Consider the following 14,308-nt stretch of genomic DNA (forward strand, 5'->3'; position numbering starts at 1 on the left):
AGTATATGAGCCAAAGCAAAAGTCATGTCCCCAAAAAGTATTGTAATTCATGATTACAGGTGAGACCCTGTTCAACAGTGTATGCATGATCCAACATGTTTCACATTGACTAAGGCATAATTCCCTGTTACCCCCTCACATCTCCCTGAATAACATCAATACCATGAAATTTAAAGTTCAAATGCAAAGTACAATCCTTTGCGTGTTATGCTATAGGGTATCTCATAACCAATTGCTTTAATGCTCTAAAATGTTCATAAATTCGATCCCTAAGGGGTCTAATATTACTTCCAATATAAACCCTTTCACATTTACATATTAACGCATAGACCACATATTTGGTGCCACAGTCTGTATGTGCACATATCGCATACTGTTTGATACCAAGATCTACTTAAACATAAAGCGTATCTACTGACAGATCCTAGCGTGACTTCTAGAGACTCCTCTTCAAAAGCCACTCTCTTATGCCCCAAATTCTTCACCACAAGCAAAATAATAGGGACATATCCCCGCACCAAGCACTGTATGAAATCACTTAATCCCCACTGTGCCTTTTAAAATAAAAGTGACCTTATGTAATGCAACCGGTGCTCATGTAAAACGTTCCAATACCTATTTGTCGAGTTCGCTCTATACAAATATGCAATTAAAAAATACACACTATCTTCCCCAGCTCTAACATTTCACAACTAGTCGCGCCAAAGAGGTCAACCCGTAGCGCTCGTGGTGACTGCCTGCTTGGAATGATCAGAGGGGAGGAGCCGGGGCTCGGAGAGGAGGAGCATTGCAGGGGGCGGGACTCAGGCGTCCTTGCTCTCGTGCCCCGCTGCATTGTGGGTACCGGGTACCCTGCTGCTCGCCAAGCGCCGCAAGTATGGGGGCAGTCACTGACGGTAAGTTCTTCACTGAGGTGTTGTGCGAGGAATAAACAAGAACCGGCGTCTCCATTAGACGGCTCCCGCGTTTCTTGGTACTCAGTAGGCCGTGAAGCCGCGGCCTCCCTTCCTAGTCGCAGCCGAGGAAGACTGAGCTTCAGGGAGATGCTGCGGTTACCCTACTTTAAGATAAGAAGCCAGACCTCTCTAAAATGAAAAGAGGGCACGCCCGTTTCTTACTGGGGTGGAAGCTGTTTCCCTATTGCTTCACTAAAGGCAATTTCTTGTATTGTATCCTAACTCAATGAGGCTAGTTAGTGCATGTCATTCTTATTCGTCGTTATTCCCCCAAAGGTTTAAAAGCGTTCTACCAAGTGTTCTCATGCAAAGACTTCCTAGATTGCCCTGAACATTTCCAAGGCCTCCATAATTGTGATAAGGCTGTATCAGATTTTACTGTAACATATGGTTTAAACCTCATGAATTGCGTGTATTTTCTGCAAATGAAGTGGTAGGCACAGGGCATAACTCCTAAAAAAAAATATATTAAAGAAGTAGAGGGATAAACCAAGTTAGGCAGTATGCAAGTGACATCATGTTGTTTGACATCACATGTGGTATAACAAAGTGGGATCACAAACCATGATCTCACAGGAAGTGACATCACAAGAAGTGACATCAGATCTTAAGACCTCACAATTATATTTACCATGAGCACATCTGAGTGTGTTACAATATTTAACAAATTTGATTTAGCGTCAGAGCTGTAGCAAAAAGTAATGCAACCATGATGCAAAATCTGGGCCTCAACTTATACATTTATTTTTTATTACTCTGCCTCACAGAAATTGGCAACAAGTAGAAATGTGGCAGTAAATATGTTCTGATTAATTGTTTGCTAAGTCTGTATGTTAAAATATTTTATAGAATTAAGGCACTTGCTGCATAGATCTTTGTGTGCCTAGTAAATCTCAGGGAATAATAATGTTAAAATCATCCTGTAGGTTAATGCACTTGCTGGAGAGGTCTGTGTTTTGGCTAGTCCCTGTTAGCATAAAGGGTTAATATGTCTCCTTCAAAGCTCATCATGTGACCAGCAGATGAGAGATTTATTCTTATTTTATGTAGATGGGTAAGTGGGTTACTGCTTTTAACACTTGCCTTTGATACTTGCAGTTAATAAATTGTTATCCTTCTAATATAGCACAGTGAGTATGAAGCACATGTAACTTCTACACCTTGTAACAAACCCTCATTGTTTTATGTAACACATCCTGTACATTGGTTTCCACGCACATATGATTTATTGACAGTGTATAATGCATATATGCAATGTAAAGCACTCCGACTCCCTGGATTGGAATGCGTAGTGCTATGGAAGAAACAAAATAGTGTTATTTAAATTATTTGTGTAAATACTGGGACAGATCAAAACATCTGACGTTCAGACCGTCAACTTTATACTGTCTTATATGCAGTAACTGAACAAAGTCAAAAGCATGCTTCTCTTAAGTACCTGTGAAATAATAAGCTATGAGCCTTTCTTTTCCCACCATTGAATTTGCAGCTAGGTGTGAGGTTCCAGATAGCTCCCAGCCAAAATTCTCAATCAAAAGGAGTCCTGATGTCCCCTTAACTTCATAGCTGCCAAGGTTTCACATTGCTGTGTGATATTTTCATATTTTCATTGTAAATATGAGTGACAAATTTGAGTGACATTTCAACGACTACAATTGACGCTCGTGAGCAAAATCAAGCAATGAAGCAGAGGGAAACATATATACATTTCAGAAATTAGACCCATTTGAGCAATGAGATACTGGGGGCTGGCAGGTCCACCCCGCTTTGTATCTTCCCACCTGGGGTCCGCATGACAGAAGGAACATGGCATTTACTCCTGTCTGCCGAAAGCAATGCCGCCTTTGATACCATGGATTGAGCAGTGGGTGCTTTTGTACGCTAATAAGGCAGGCGTGTGGTTTTGTGTTTAGGTCTTCAAATCTCTGTGGTTTGCTTGGCTGGGATATGAGTTTCTGTGATAGTGGGATACATATTTCTTGTAATATATCGAGTATCCTATACCTCCCATTGTATACCAGCGCCACATTGTGGCCTTTGATAAACAATACTTGGAGCTTAGATAGCAAAGTGAGAAACGCACTTCAGAACACAGTTCTTTTGTGTGACAAACTCGGGCATTGCAGTAATGCAGGAAAATGACCGGAAATGCATAATTTTAACACAAGATACTTGGCATGGCTGCAACGTCTGCCTTTGTTTTGGGCTCAGCTGCAATTTAAAATAACAGTGACCCCTCTCCTTCACGTTGCTGCTCGGAATGAAAGCAGACAGCATGCTGGCACTTATGATTGTGTCCCGGTGTCTGAAAATTACACCGGAACGAGTTCTGTTTATTTCTGTGGGGCCCAGCTTCTTGGCAGAGGGGACAGTGTCAACCCTGTGAAAAGAGTAGTTAGAGACCCCATACCAGCATGTAACCTCAACTTGTGCATTGGGTAATTCGTCTTAGAACTGATTTAAAGTGACATTTGAAGACAAATGCCTCCACTTCTCTTGTCCATTTTCTAGCTAATTATGTAGCCCAATCCTATGAGGAGCCTATAAAGACAGTTTACCTGCTAGCAGATCGCACTTTGTTGTTTTTAAAACAGACTTCGGAGCTTTGGAAATAACACATAGAACCCAATGCTGCTGTAGTTACTCCTTGTGTTTCTTCATAAAACAATTCTTTAATGATATGGCCTTCTCCCTATAAAATACTTCCAGAATAATTTAGGTTGTGTGGAGCAGAACATTTTGTGCAAGTGTTTGGTTATACAGGAGATCCCCTGTGTAGCCCTTACAGCAAGATCTTTAAACACACAACAAGATTATTGAACTTCTTGGGTATGTGAATTTCATGTATATGAAAACTCCTAGGCTCTTAGCGTACTGCAGCTCTTGGAACAAAAGTCTAAAACTAAATCTCTTTCATGCCTACACAATAATATTGTGCAGACAAAGACTTGGGGACCCCAGTATCCTTGCTTTCAGTCTCAGGACAACAGTAAACTTGCATGACTGAGGGGACCTCCTTGGATGTATACATTATTTCTGTAGAACAAGCCTAGCCAAATAGCAGTGTAGTGCTGTCCATGGTCAAGGACGAAGTCAACATGTATTTGGTAAGGAAGTAGGTTTGCGGACCTTTAATGCATTGTTATGTAGTATTCTTTAAAAAGGTGAATCTTCATGTCTTTCCTAAATAGTATCATTTTTGAGGTGGTCCTGATGCCTAGAGGGATGTTAGCCTGGTTGCATAGGTAAAAAATTCCTTCTGGCTTGTTTAATCTTTTACAATTCTTAGACTGTAGTCTGATGGTGTCCTGGCTGTGCCATAAGCATCAGAGATGGTAAACTTGTCCCCAAGATAAGCAGAGGTGCTGGTCTTAGCTTTGTAAATGATCAAGCTGGTTTTGAAGGCTGTGTAACCCAGCAAGGTGAGACATTGGAGTCCCAACAGGATGGGGGTGATGTGATCATATTTCTTCTGCTCCTGGATGAGATGTGCTATGGCATGCAGAATAGTGATGTGGAGTCAGAGAGGCCATGGAGTAATGTGTTAACACCATCCATATGCAAAGGCTCCCTTTGATTTTTGCTGATGTGTTCCATCAGGTTGGTGTATGTGTCCAGGATGAATCCAGGTCACTTGGCATTCTGTGAACGTTTGGGTTTGAAGCCTTCAAGGTTCATGTCCTTGAGTCTGGTTTATACTGTATCCTGTTTGTTCTGGACAGATAACAAGAATTCCCTTTTGTTTTGGCTGAGCTTCAGATAGGTGCTAGCTACCCAGGTTGGGATGATGTGCTAGCAGAGTTTAATGCTTTTGATGTCTCAAGTACAGTTGTGTAATATCTGCATTTCGATGAACCTTTATGCTATCTGTGAAAGGGCAAAAAACCCTCACAAAAAAATAAACAATAACAAAACGGTAATTAATTCTCTTTTAAGGAGGTATCAATCTTTTGGGTGTTTCCCATGACCCGCTTTCCTCCTTCCTTTGGCTGGCGCTAGTGCCTTTAGTTGTCAAAAATGCTTTAGTGGAAATCAGTGGTCCATACCAGCAACAGAACTCCTTAACGTTAAGTAGAGCAGTCTTCCTGACAGCCATTAAGCAAAGTACAACTGCTTGCCAATATATGCATTAACATTGCAGTAACACAGTATTAAATATTGAATTGACTGGGCGCAATAATGCCATGAATGATAGCCAGTCCTCCTCACATAAAATGGTTCTTAAGATTGGTTGCTGAAAATAACCAACTGTATGCTGTTCATGTTAGCTGTAGTCTAGTTCACATCTTAAAATAGTTTTATACTAGCTTCCGGTGATATGCTGTGCATTACAAACGAATACTACCTGCCTATTGATATTTGTTTTTGCAAGCCTCGGTAATGTTTGGTGAAGTTGATAAAGTGTTCTCATCAAAAACTGTGGAAGGCAGCATGAGCAGTGGTGATAGTTTTGTGAGATAGTTCACTCTACGAAAACAGAAACAACTGATCAGGACGTATGAACTCACTCCCTTTACAGTTTTGATAACTTTGAGCCCTATTACCGTCCTCTTCAGAATACATTCAACCCCATTTGTCTGTTACCTAAATGATGGACACCCTATGCAACAGCATGCTAATATAATATGGTTTTGCTCCTTCTTAAAATCACTGCAAAATTGGATTTTGCTCGCTATACGTTCTGCTGAAATCCCTTGATTTGGTATGTGTCTAAACCACCTAAAACTGAACCCACAAAAGATGGAATTTATATTCCCTTCCCCTTGGGGGTTCTTGAAAAGTTTGCAGTGTATAATTAATTGCAGGATCTCATCAATGGTAGAGTCACCTGCCATCCACTTGGATTGCAAAGTTCATATAGATATCAACATTGGAATATTGGCAGCCAGAGATAAGAACCATGTAAAACTATATACCCTAAGATTAATTTTAGACCTTGTAAGGTCTAATATAGTAGACCTCACAAGACCTTTATGTATTTCCAGCGTATGGATTGGCCCTGCTAGTAACTTGAAGCATGCCACCTGTTCAGTGTTTTACAGCCCCACTGCTGTGAGTGCATGACCCTGCTCTTCATTTTACTACACTTGTTGCTGTCAAGGCCAGATATGTCTTTAAGACTACCTGTATCACCTACAAAACAACACAAAAGTGGCTTAACCCCTTCACTGCTAAGCCCTCACCCCGTGATAAATCTTTTCTTCGCTATTTGGGGTAGTTCGCGCTTAGGCCCGTGTAACTTTTTGTCCACATGAGCTATCCGTGCCAGATTTGTGCACTTTTTTTCCAGCATTCTGGGGATTCTAACAGTACCCTGATGGGGGACTGAGAAATTAGCCAAAATACAGCTAAAATTTGTTTTTTTGGGGAAAAATGGGAAAGAAGTACTGCAGAAGAAAGCATATGTTGTTTTCTCTGCATCAATGAAGGGTTTGCAGTGCTAAAATCACCATCTTCTCGGCTTTCAGGAACAGGCAGACTAGAATCAGGAAAACACATTTTTCAACCCAATTTTGGCATTTTACTAGGACATACCCTATTCTTCCCAGTTTTTAGCTTTCAACCTCCTTCCAGTTAGTGACCGAAATGTTTTTGAAACCAGTGGTGGATCCCAGAAAGCTATACATTTCTGAAAAGTAGACAAAATTCCGAATTCAGAAAGGGATCATTTGTGTAGATCCTTAAATGGTTTCCTATAGAAATTAACAGTTGAAATGAAAAAATATTGAAAGTGAGTTTAAAAAAAACAGCCGATTCTGTCTACGTTTTGATCTGTAACTTCTTCTAACTATGGCAAAATTTGAAAACAATATACTGTTACATCCGCTGGACCCTTCCGGTTGCAGGGATATACAGGGTTTGTAGGTTCTCCAAGAACCCAAGTTACCCAGAGCCAGTAACTGAGCTGCACCTTGCAATGAGTTTTCATTGTGTTCTGGGAATACAGCATTTCATTTGGTAAACTATGAATAGTGAAAAATATGTATCAAGGAAACCTATGTATTTCCTAAATGGGCACAAGCTATGGAGTTTAGACGCAGTGACAATTTGCACATCTCTGAATTTGTGAGTACCTATACTAGCATGTGAATTAGAGGGAATTTCTCAAAATGACTTCTTTCTTACACACTGTTGTACATCTGTAAGACGCAAATGTAGAGAAAGACAATTGATAATAACACTTGTCTGCTATTCTGTCTTTCCCCAAAATCTCCCGATAAAAATAGTACCTCACTTGTGTGGGTAGGCCTCTGTAGGAAACACCCCAAAATGCAACATGGACATATCACATTTTTTCTACTGAAAACTGACGTGTTTTTTGCAAAGTGCCTAGCTGTGGATTTTGGGCTCTAGCTCAGCCAGCACTTAGGGAAACCTAGCAAACCTGTACAGTTTTGAAAACTAAATACCTAGCGGACTCCAGGATGGGGTGACCTGTGGGGCTTGCACCAGGTTGTGTCACCCAGAATCCTTTGCAAACCACAAAATGTGCCTAAAAACACAAGTTTTTCTCATATTTCTGTGATGCAAAGTTCTGGAGCCTGAGGGGAGCCACAAATTTTGTACCACCCAGCGTTGCTTCAGGTCTCCCGATAAAAATGCTAACTCACTTGCGTCTATGGGGTCCAAGTTCTTCAGAAAAAGACACAAAGGCTGCATATTGACCAGAATTCTAGTGTGAGGGGGCTGTAAAGATGCTTAAGTTTGTAACTGGCCTGGAAAGTGCACGGATCTTCTGCGTTTCTTTGTAATATTCATACGTGTAATTAGCTTCTTTATTATTTTAATAAAGTAACATATTGACTAAATGTTGAAGTTACTAAGTGGTATTTAAGTACTGTGCCATGCAGACTGAATCTCTAAACCCCTCTAACTCATGAAGGAAATCTTGGATGCCCACCCTTCCTACCCGAGGGGTCCAGTGTCTAATGTCTCTTGGCTGTTTATTTTGAAATGCAAAAGTATAACATCTGTATTCGTGCAAAGCTAGGACTCATACCGCTTGGAGAGGGTTCTGGATGCGATGTCTCCTGTGCTGGCCAGGAAGCTATTTCTCCAATGGAGATATGGCACATTGCCTCTGCGATCTTACACCTGCTCCTGGTCAACACTGCTATCTACCAAGCTATGTCCGACATGTGTGGGAGCAGAGGAAAGCGATCTGCATGTGGTCTTGTTTTGTCCAACTTACAAGGCCGCCAGGAAATATTGGCTCCTACCACTTATTAGAAACCTTGGTTTTAGGGAGTACCTCCCGGTGTACAGAATTTTAAAAACTGATGTTTCAGGTCCAATTGTGTTTGCACTAGCCAAATTCCTTACCAATGTCTGGCATATTCGTACCCGTATTTTAAAGTTGCAGGCTCCTATCTAACTTTAAGTTTTTATTTTAATTGTATGGTCTTTTATCTGATGTGTTTCCTGTTTACTTTTCCTTGATGGTTTTACATGTTCATATGTGTGTTTTTTGTGTACATCTTTTATGGCCAAATTGGCCGAAATAAAGATAAAAAAAAAAAAAAAAAAAAAAAATGCAAAAGTATTGTACCCCTGTGACTCGAAATGTGAACAACTTTAATTATTCAACGCACATATGGCCAGGTAATCTCTTGACTGCCCTGCGACCCCTTAGAAAAGGCCTCACAAATGCCATGTTTAATTTAAATAATATGTATATGCCCTCATTTTGAGTGCTAATTTGAGCGCCTTTCCTGAGGACTTAGTTTCATCTCTTATCTGCATTACTGGCTTAATGGAATGGAGTGTTATGTGGAAAGTGCATCAATATGGAACTTCTCCTGTGCTTTAACGTAATATACCATTTTATTTGGTCTGTGGACAGAGCATCAAAGCTTTGAGCTAAGTAGAGGAATGGTTAATGGAAATGATGTTGAGGGCTTCTGCTGCCCTCACAAATGGTCTATTAAAGGATACCACACCAATGACCTCTGGTCTGTAAGATCATGTAAAACCTGTTTGTTGGCGTGGTCTCGGTGTATCATCTTGTAGCCTTTGGGAGTGGTGGTAGTGATGTCGGGTTCGAGGAGGGGTTGAGCCAGGTTTTGGTGATAAAGGCAATGTTTGTGGAGAGGGTGGTGATGGTGTCCCAGATTTCCCTGGTGTGTTTACAGAGTGAGCGGGCGTTGAGCAGGATCCACTGGAGTGGTTGTAGTATGTTCTTGGTCTTGTGGGTAGGAGTGAACCGGGGTCTTTCATAGGTTGTGTTGTAGGCAGTGTTTGCAGGTGAAGGGTACTTTGTTGGATCATGGGGAGGCGGCAACACAGCTGATGTTTCGACGTTCAAGTTCAGGAGTTCCTTGGCGGTGTACCATTGGGAGGCAGGAGGGCTGGGAGTCCTGATGCTGGGCGTTGTCCAACCGGTGGTGCGTTGGTGGCACGCTTGCTGTTTAAGCCCGGTGCATGTCTGTGTGGCGGCCTCCATTAGTGGTCCTGGTGAATTGTCTTTTGGTCCCGGGTGAGGATCTGGAACGGACAGGATGGGGACGGCAGGCAGCGCAGGGACGGCAGGCAACATAAGGACAGCTGCAGGGACGGCAGGCAGTGCAGGGATGGCAGGTAGCGCAAGGACAGCAAGCAGTGCAGGGACAGGGACAGCAGGCAGCGTAAGGACAGCAGGCAGCGAAGACACTGCAGGCAGCACAAGGACAGCAGGCACAGTACCGTAGGCAGGTGTCAGGCGAAAGAGGGGTGGCCCAGCCTCCTCCGGGCTCAGACGAGAGCAGACGGGCCCTCCCTTGGCCTGGGCTTTGCCCGGGCATCACCTGCACACATCCCGCGATTCGGGAGCCACCAGTGATTTTTATCTGGCTCCTGGAGGCACGAAAATGTGCAGGATGGCTAGCCCTGGAGAGTACTGGCGAGGTCCGGTTGTTGGTGCGGGTCAGGATGCTCAGTAGCTCAGACAGGGAGCAGAGTAGGAGGGAGGGCACCTCCAGCAGGTGAGGGCATGAGACGACTTGCTACTACAAATGGATGTAAAGACCACAATAAGAAGCACCTTCGCCTACAGACCCCGGGACCCCAATCAACATTCTGCGACTCCATCCCCAACCCCATCACCCTCTAGCAATCAACTCTGACCACTACATCCTACTCAGCGACCTTAACTTCCTCATCGATGACCCCAACTCCGTCGCCCTCCAGGAGAACCTGAGCAACAGCGTCCTCACCCAACTGGTGACCGAACCCATGCACAAAGCTGGGCACACACTCAACCCCATTTTCACCTCCAGCAACAGAATCATATTCAGCCACACCACAGAATTCACCTGGACTGACCACACCATTGTGCACCTCATTATCACCAACGCCCAGGACTCCATCACCATGTTCCAGATGTCCTCCCACCACAGCTTCAACAAAGTCACCGAAACCCATTGGTCTCAAGCCCTCAACTCCTCCCAACCAGAGGCCTCACCAGACTTCGACCAGGCAGTCCAGAACTTCTCTGCCTGGATCACTGACAGTCGCCCCGCTGAAACCTACAAAATCCAACAAAACTCCCAAACATGCCAGCTGGTACACCCCAGAACTTGGGATCACCAAACGCAATTGCCACCAACCGGAGAAACGATGGCGTGCCACCAAGAATGAGCAGCTCGCAAAACAGCCTTCAGTAACTATCACCGGCTCATCAAAGAAGCCAAGAAAGCAGCCATCACCACCTGCATCAACTCTGCAGTCAACAACACAGAGGACCTCTTCAAAATAGTCAATGAATTCTCCAACCCGACATCCATAGAGACTATCATCCACCCCTTCCAAGAACTTAGCAACACCCTCTCAGACTACTTCCACAGCAAGATTACCAACATCTACAAAAATGTCAACCTCCAACCCACCACCCGCAACCCCATCGAGCTTAACCAACCAGCGAACACCAGCCAAACCATTACTATCTGGTCTCCTCTCACCGCCCTGACCACCTCAGCCACTGTGTCCTCCATCCACTCTGGGGCGCCCACTAACCCCTGCCCCCACCAACTTTACAACCTTGCGCCGAACCCTGTTAGCAAGCAACTCACCAGCATCCTCAACACCTCAATCTTCACAGCTACCTTCCCAGAGAAATGTAAACATGCAGACATCAGACCCCTCCTAAAGAAAGCCTCCGCCGACCTCAGCAACCTCAAAAATCATCATCCGATCTCCCAGCTACCCTTCTTGGCCAAAGTACTCGAGAAAGCCATCAACCTGCAGCTCACCAAATTCCTGGAACAGAACCACCTACTGGACACCTCACAGTCCGGATTCCTTGCAAACCATAGCACGGACACCCCTGTGATTGCTGCCGCAGACCACATCTGAACACTCCTCGACTGTGAAGAAACTGTGGCCCTAACCCTTCTCAATCTCTCCACTGCGTCTGACACAGTCTGCCATAGAACCTCCATCAACAGACTCTACAACATAGGCGTAGAGCAAGATGCCCTCAAGTGGTTCACCTTCCTCACAGGACACACACAGAGCATCCGACTGCCTCCCTTCACCTTTGCACCAAAAGATATCATATGTGGTGTACCACCAGGATAATCTTTCAGCCCCACCCTGTTTAGCATCTGCATGACCCCCCTCGCAGACATTGTCAGATCCCACGGGCTCAACATAATCTCCTTCACAGACAACACTCAACTGATCTTCTTGCTCACCGAGGACCTCTCCAATGCTAAAAGCAACTTCTGCAATGCCATGATTAGCTTAGGCGAATGAATGACACACAACTGCCTCTTGCTCAACACTGACAAAACGGAGTACTGATCTTCGGGAAGAACACCTCCACATGGGACCACAGCTGGTGGCCTGCAGAACTCGGACCAACACCCACTCCAACCGACCGTGCACACAACCTCGGCATCATCCTCGACAGCCAACTGACCACGAAACGACAAAACAACGCAGTCGTCTCCACCTGCTTCCACACACTTCACATGCTCCGCAGACTCTTCAGATGGACCCTAACCAACACCAGAAAGACCGTCACTCAGGCCCTCGTCACCAGCCGCCTTGACTACAGCAACACTCTCTAAGCCGGCATCTCCACCTATCTCCTCAGAAGACTCCAGACCATACAGAATCCTGCAGCCAGACTCATCCTGGACCTCCCCAAACGAACCCACATCCCCCCCACCTGAGAGACATGCACTTGCTCCCCATCCAGAAGAGATGCCAGTTCAAGATCTAACGCACGTACAGAGCCCTTTACGACCTGCCTACTTCCACCAACCCTCTAGACACTGCGCTCCTCTTTACTCGCCTTTCACACTCCCTGCATCCGTCTCAGCCGCAGCAGTGGTCGCTCCTTCTCCTGCATCGCTGCTAAGACCTGGAACGACCTTCCCCTCCTGCTCCATACAGCCCCATTGCTGGCAGACTTCAAAAAGAGACTCAAGACCTGGCTCTTCGACAGAGACACAGCGCCCAGATAGCCGTAGGTTGACATTGTTGCGCTTTACAAATTCGGATTGATTGATTGGCCTGTTACACATTTTCTTAGTTTCTAATTATTTTTGCTGGTGTGTGTAAGGTAATCAGGGAAAAGTATGTTTGTTTCAGAATTTACCGCTGCACCCCATAGGTCAAGATAGTTTACACATGCTGTGGGTCCAGCTAGACCCCTTTGTGAATATGCAAAGTCTGAACATAAAGCAGCTCTGGCTAACTCTCACTCCCAAAAGATGGAATTGGAGAGAAGCTATACTGTGGTGAAAAAATGTGTCAACCACTGTGTAGAGCAACCTGAAGGGTAAGATGACACATATAATATCCAAGCAAACAACCCCCGTATCCTGTTCCCCATGGGTTTGAAGGGTGAAAAGGTAGATTTCTAGTAGGCTGCGGGTAGGAGCAAGACTTTTTCCCTTGATTGTGCTCATCTGACGTGAGAATGCAGTCACAAAATAATGTTGCTGGTTTCATGTGCAGGTATCCGTCATTGGACTTACAACCTAAGGCTCTACATATTTTCTGCTGGTCCGGTTGAGAGTTCTTTGTGCTTTAGCAACTTTATGGAGTTGCTCACCATTTGGATCTTTACACGTATAAGAAAGCTCTGCATCAGTTTTTGACAGTGCCGCAGTTGTTAAATATATGGATGAAATAACATATGGTATTGGTTTTAGTTGTAATTCATGAAGAAATATTTCAGTTAATTGGCGACTACAAATAGCCACATATGTTATGTAGCAGCTATCAACGTGTGCTGGAATGCGGTTTACATGCATTTAGATGCGTTGGATCTGTTAATATGCTAGCCTGTGGCTATCTGAGGTCTCAGATTGACCGTTTCCACTGCTGCCTTTTCTGCCACCTCGCTTTTCTTTTGTGTTTGGGTGTATTAATGGAGCCAATTTTTTTTATTTTTAAGAGCAAATTCAGGCACTGTGTTTCAGAGATTTTCCTTTCTTGTCTTCTGCTTGGCGTTGCCCTTCTTGAACAGGAGATTGGTTGTTCCATGGTAACCACCAACACATCCCGAACTGGATAACAATGCACTTATGGGACTACAGTATGACATATTTGGTTATGTTGCATAAATCAAAAGTTAAATCAGTATTGTCCTTGAGTTTTTACCGTTTTGCTTCCTTACATATTTATCCCTAAATTAGACGTGCATTATATTTGGGACATCGCTTTGGAAGTTAATGTAGCTGTTTTAATAGGTTACGTTCTGGGTAGTTATGAGAGCCTGTAAAACTGCAGGAATCTATAAATTGGTTGCTACACATTCCAGCTATCCTGCTTTGTGAGGTCTTCAAAGCTGGAGCTTGAAGATTTTAAATGTGTCTTGTATTTACTTGCTTATGTATGGCACTTCAAAACCCTGTCAAGTGCCGAAGTGCATTAACATACGTGTAGCGCACTACACTATAGGAAAAATGTTAAAATACAGAGTTTACTGTGTTGGCGTTTTGTTGGTGTCATCCGTGGTGCTCTTATCGTGGCGTAGGTTGCTGTACTGAGGCAAGTTGTTGGGCGAAAATGCATGTGTTAAGACACATGTACTTGATAATTATGTAATTTATTATTGTGTTTGGTTGTAAGAACTTGTTAAGGATGTGACCTGTGTGGAAAGTGTATTTGTTATCATCTGTGGTGAAAAGTGGAATGCTTTTCTTATGATGCTTCGACCATCTAGCTTCATTTACTGATGGATGGGATGAAGTAGAGTGAGAGAGAGGTGTAAGCCAACCTATTACTCTTTGAGATAGCTTCTTCTTCGTCTGAGGGGGTTGTCCAAACGCTTCCGATTTTGGTACTTTCCTTGTTGACAACATCATTTATCCATTGGTTGGTGTGATTCTTCATCATTGTTTAGAGAAGAGCCAGGCCTT

The 14,308-nt window shown here is 43.9% G+C and overlaps 1 protein-coding gene across 4 annotated transcripts in view; it reads left to right on the plus strand.

Moving 5' to 3' along the window:
• The first annotated feature begins 764 nt into the window (after positions 1–764).
• The window catches only part of THOC7 (THO complex subunit 7), a 112,007-nt gene continuing 98,463 nt past the window's right edge, over positions 765–14,308 (plus strand). The window contains exon 1 of one of the 4 annotated variants that reach the window (XM_069206516.1): positions 765–896. Coding sequence is in view for 2 of the 4 variants with exons in the window: in XM_069206514.1 (XP_069062615.1) it covers positions 1,091–1,154 (64 nt within the window). In the remaining 2 variants the exon portion in view is untranslated. Of the gene's footprint in view, positions 897–936; positions 1,155–14,308 lie in introns of those variants that run through there. The other 3 variants (XM_069206515.1, XM_069206514.1, XM_069206517.1) reach the window with 3 other exon arrangements.

Source organism: Pleurodeles waltl, chromosome 9 (genome assembly GCF_031143425.1).
Source record: "Pleurodeles waltl isolate 20211129_DDA chromosome 9, aPleWal1.hap1.20221129, whole genome shotgun sequence".
Taxonomy (NCBI): Eukaryota; Metazoa; Chordata; class Amphibia; order Caudata; family Salamandridae; genus Pleurodeles; species Pleurodeles waltl.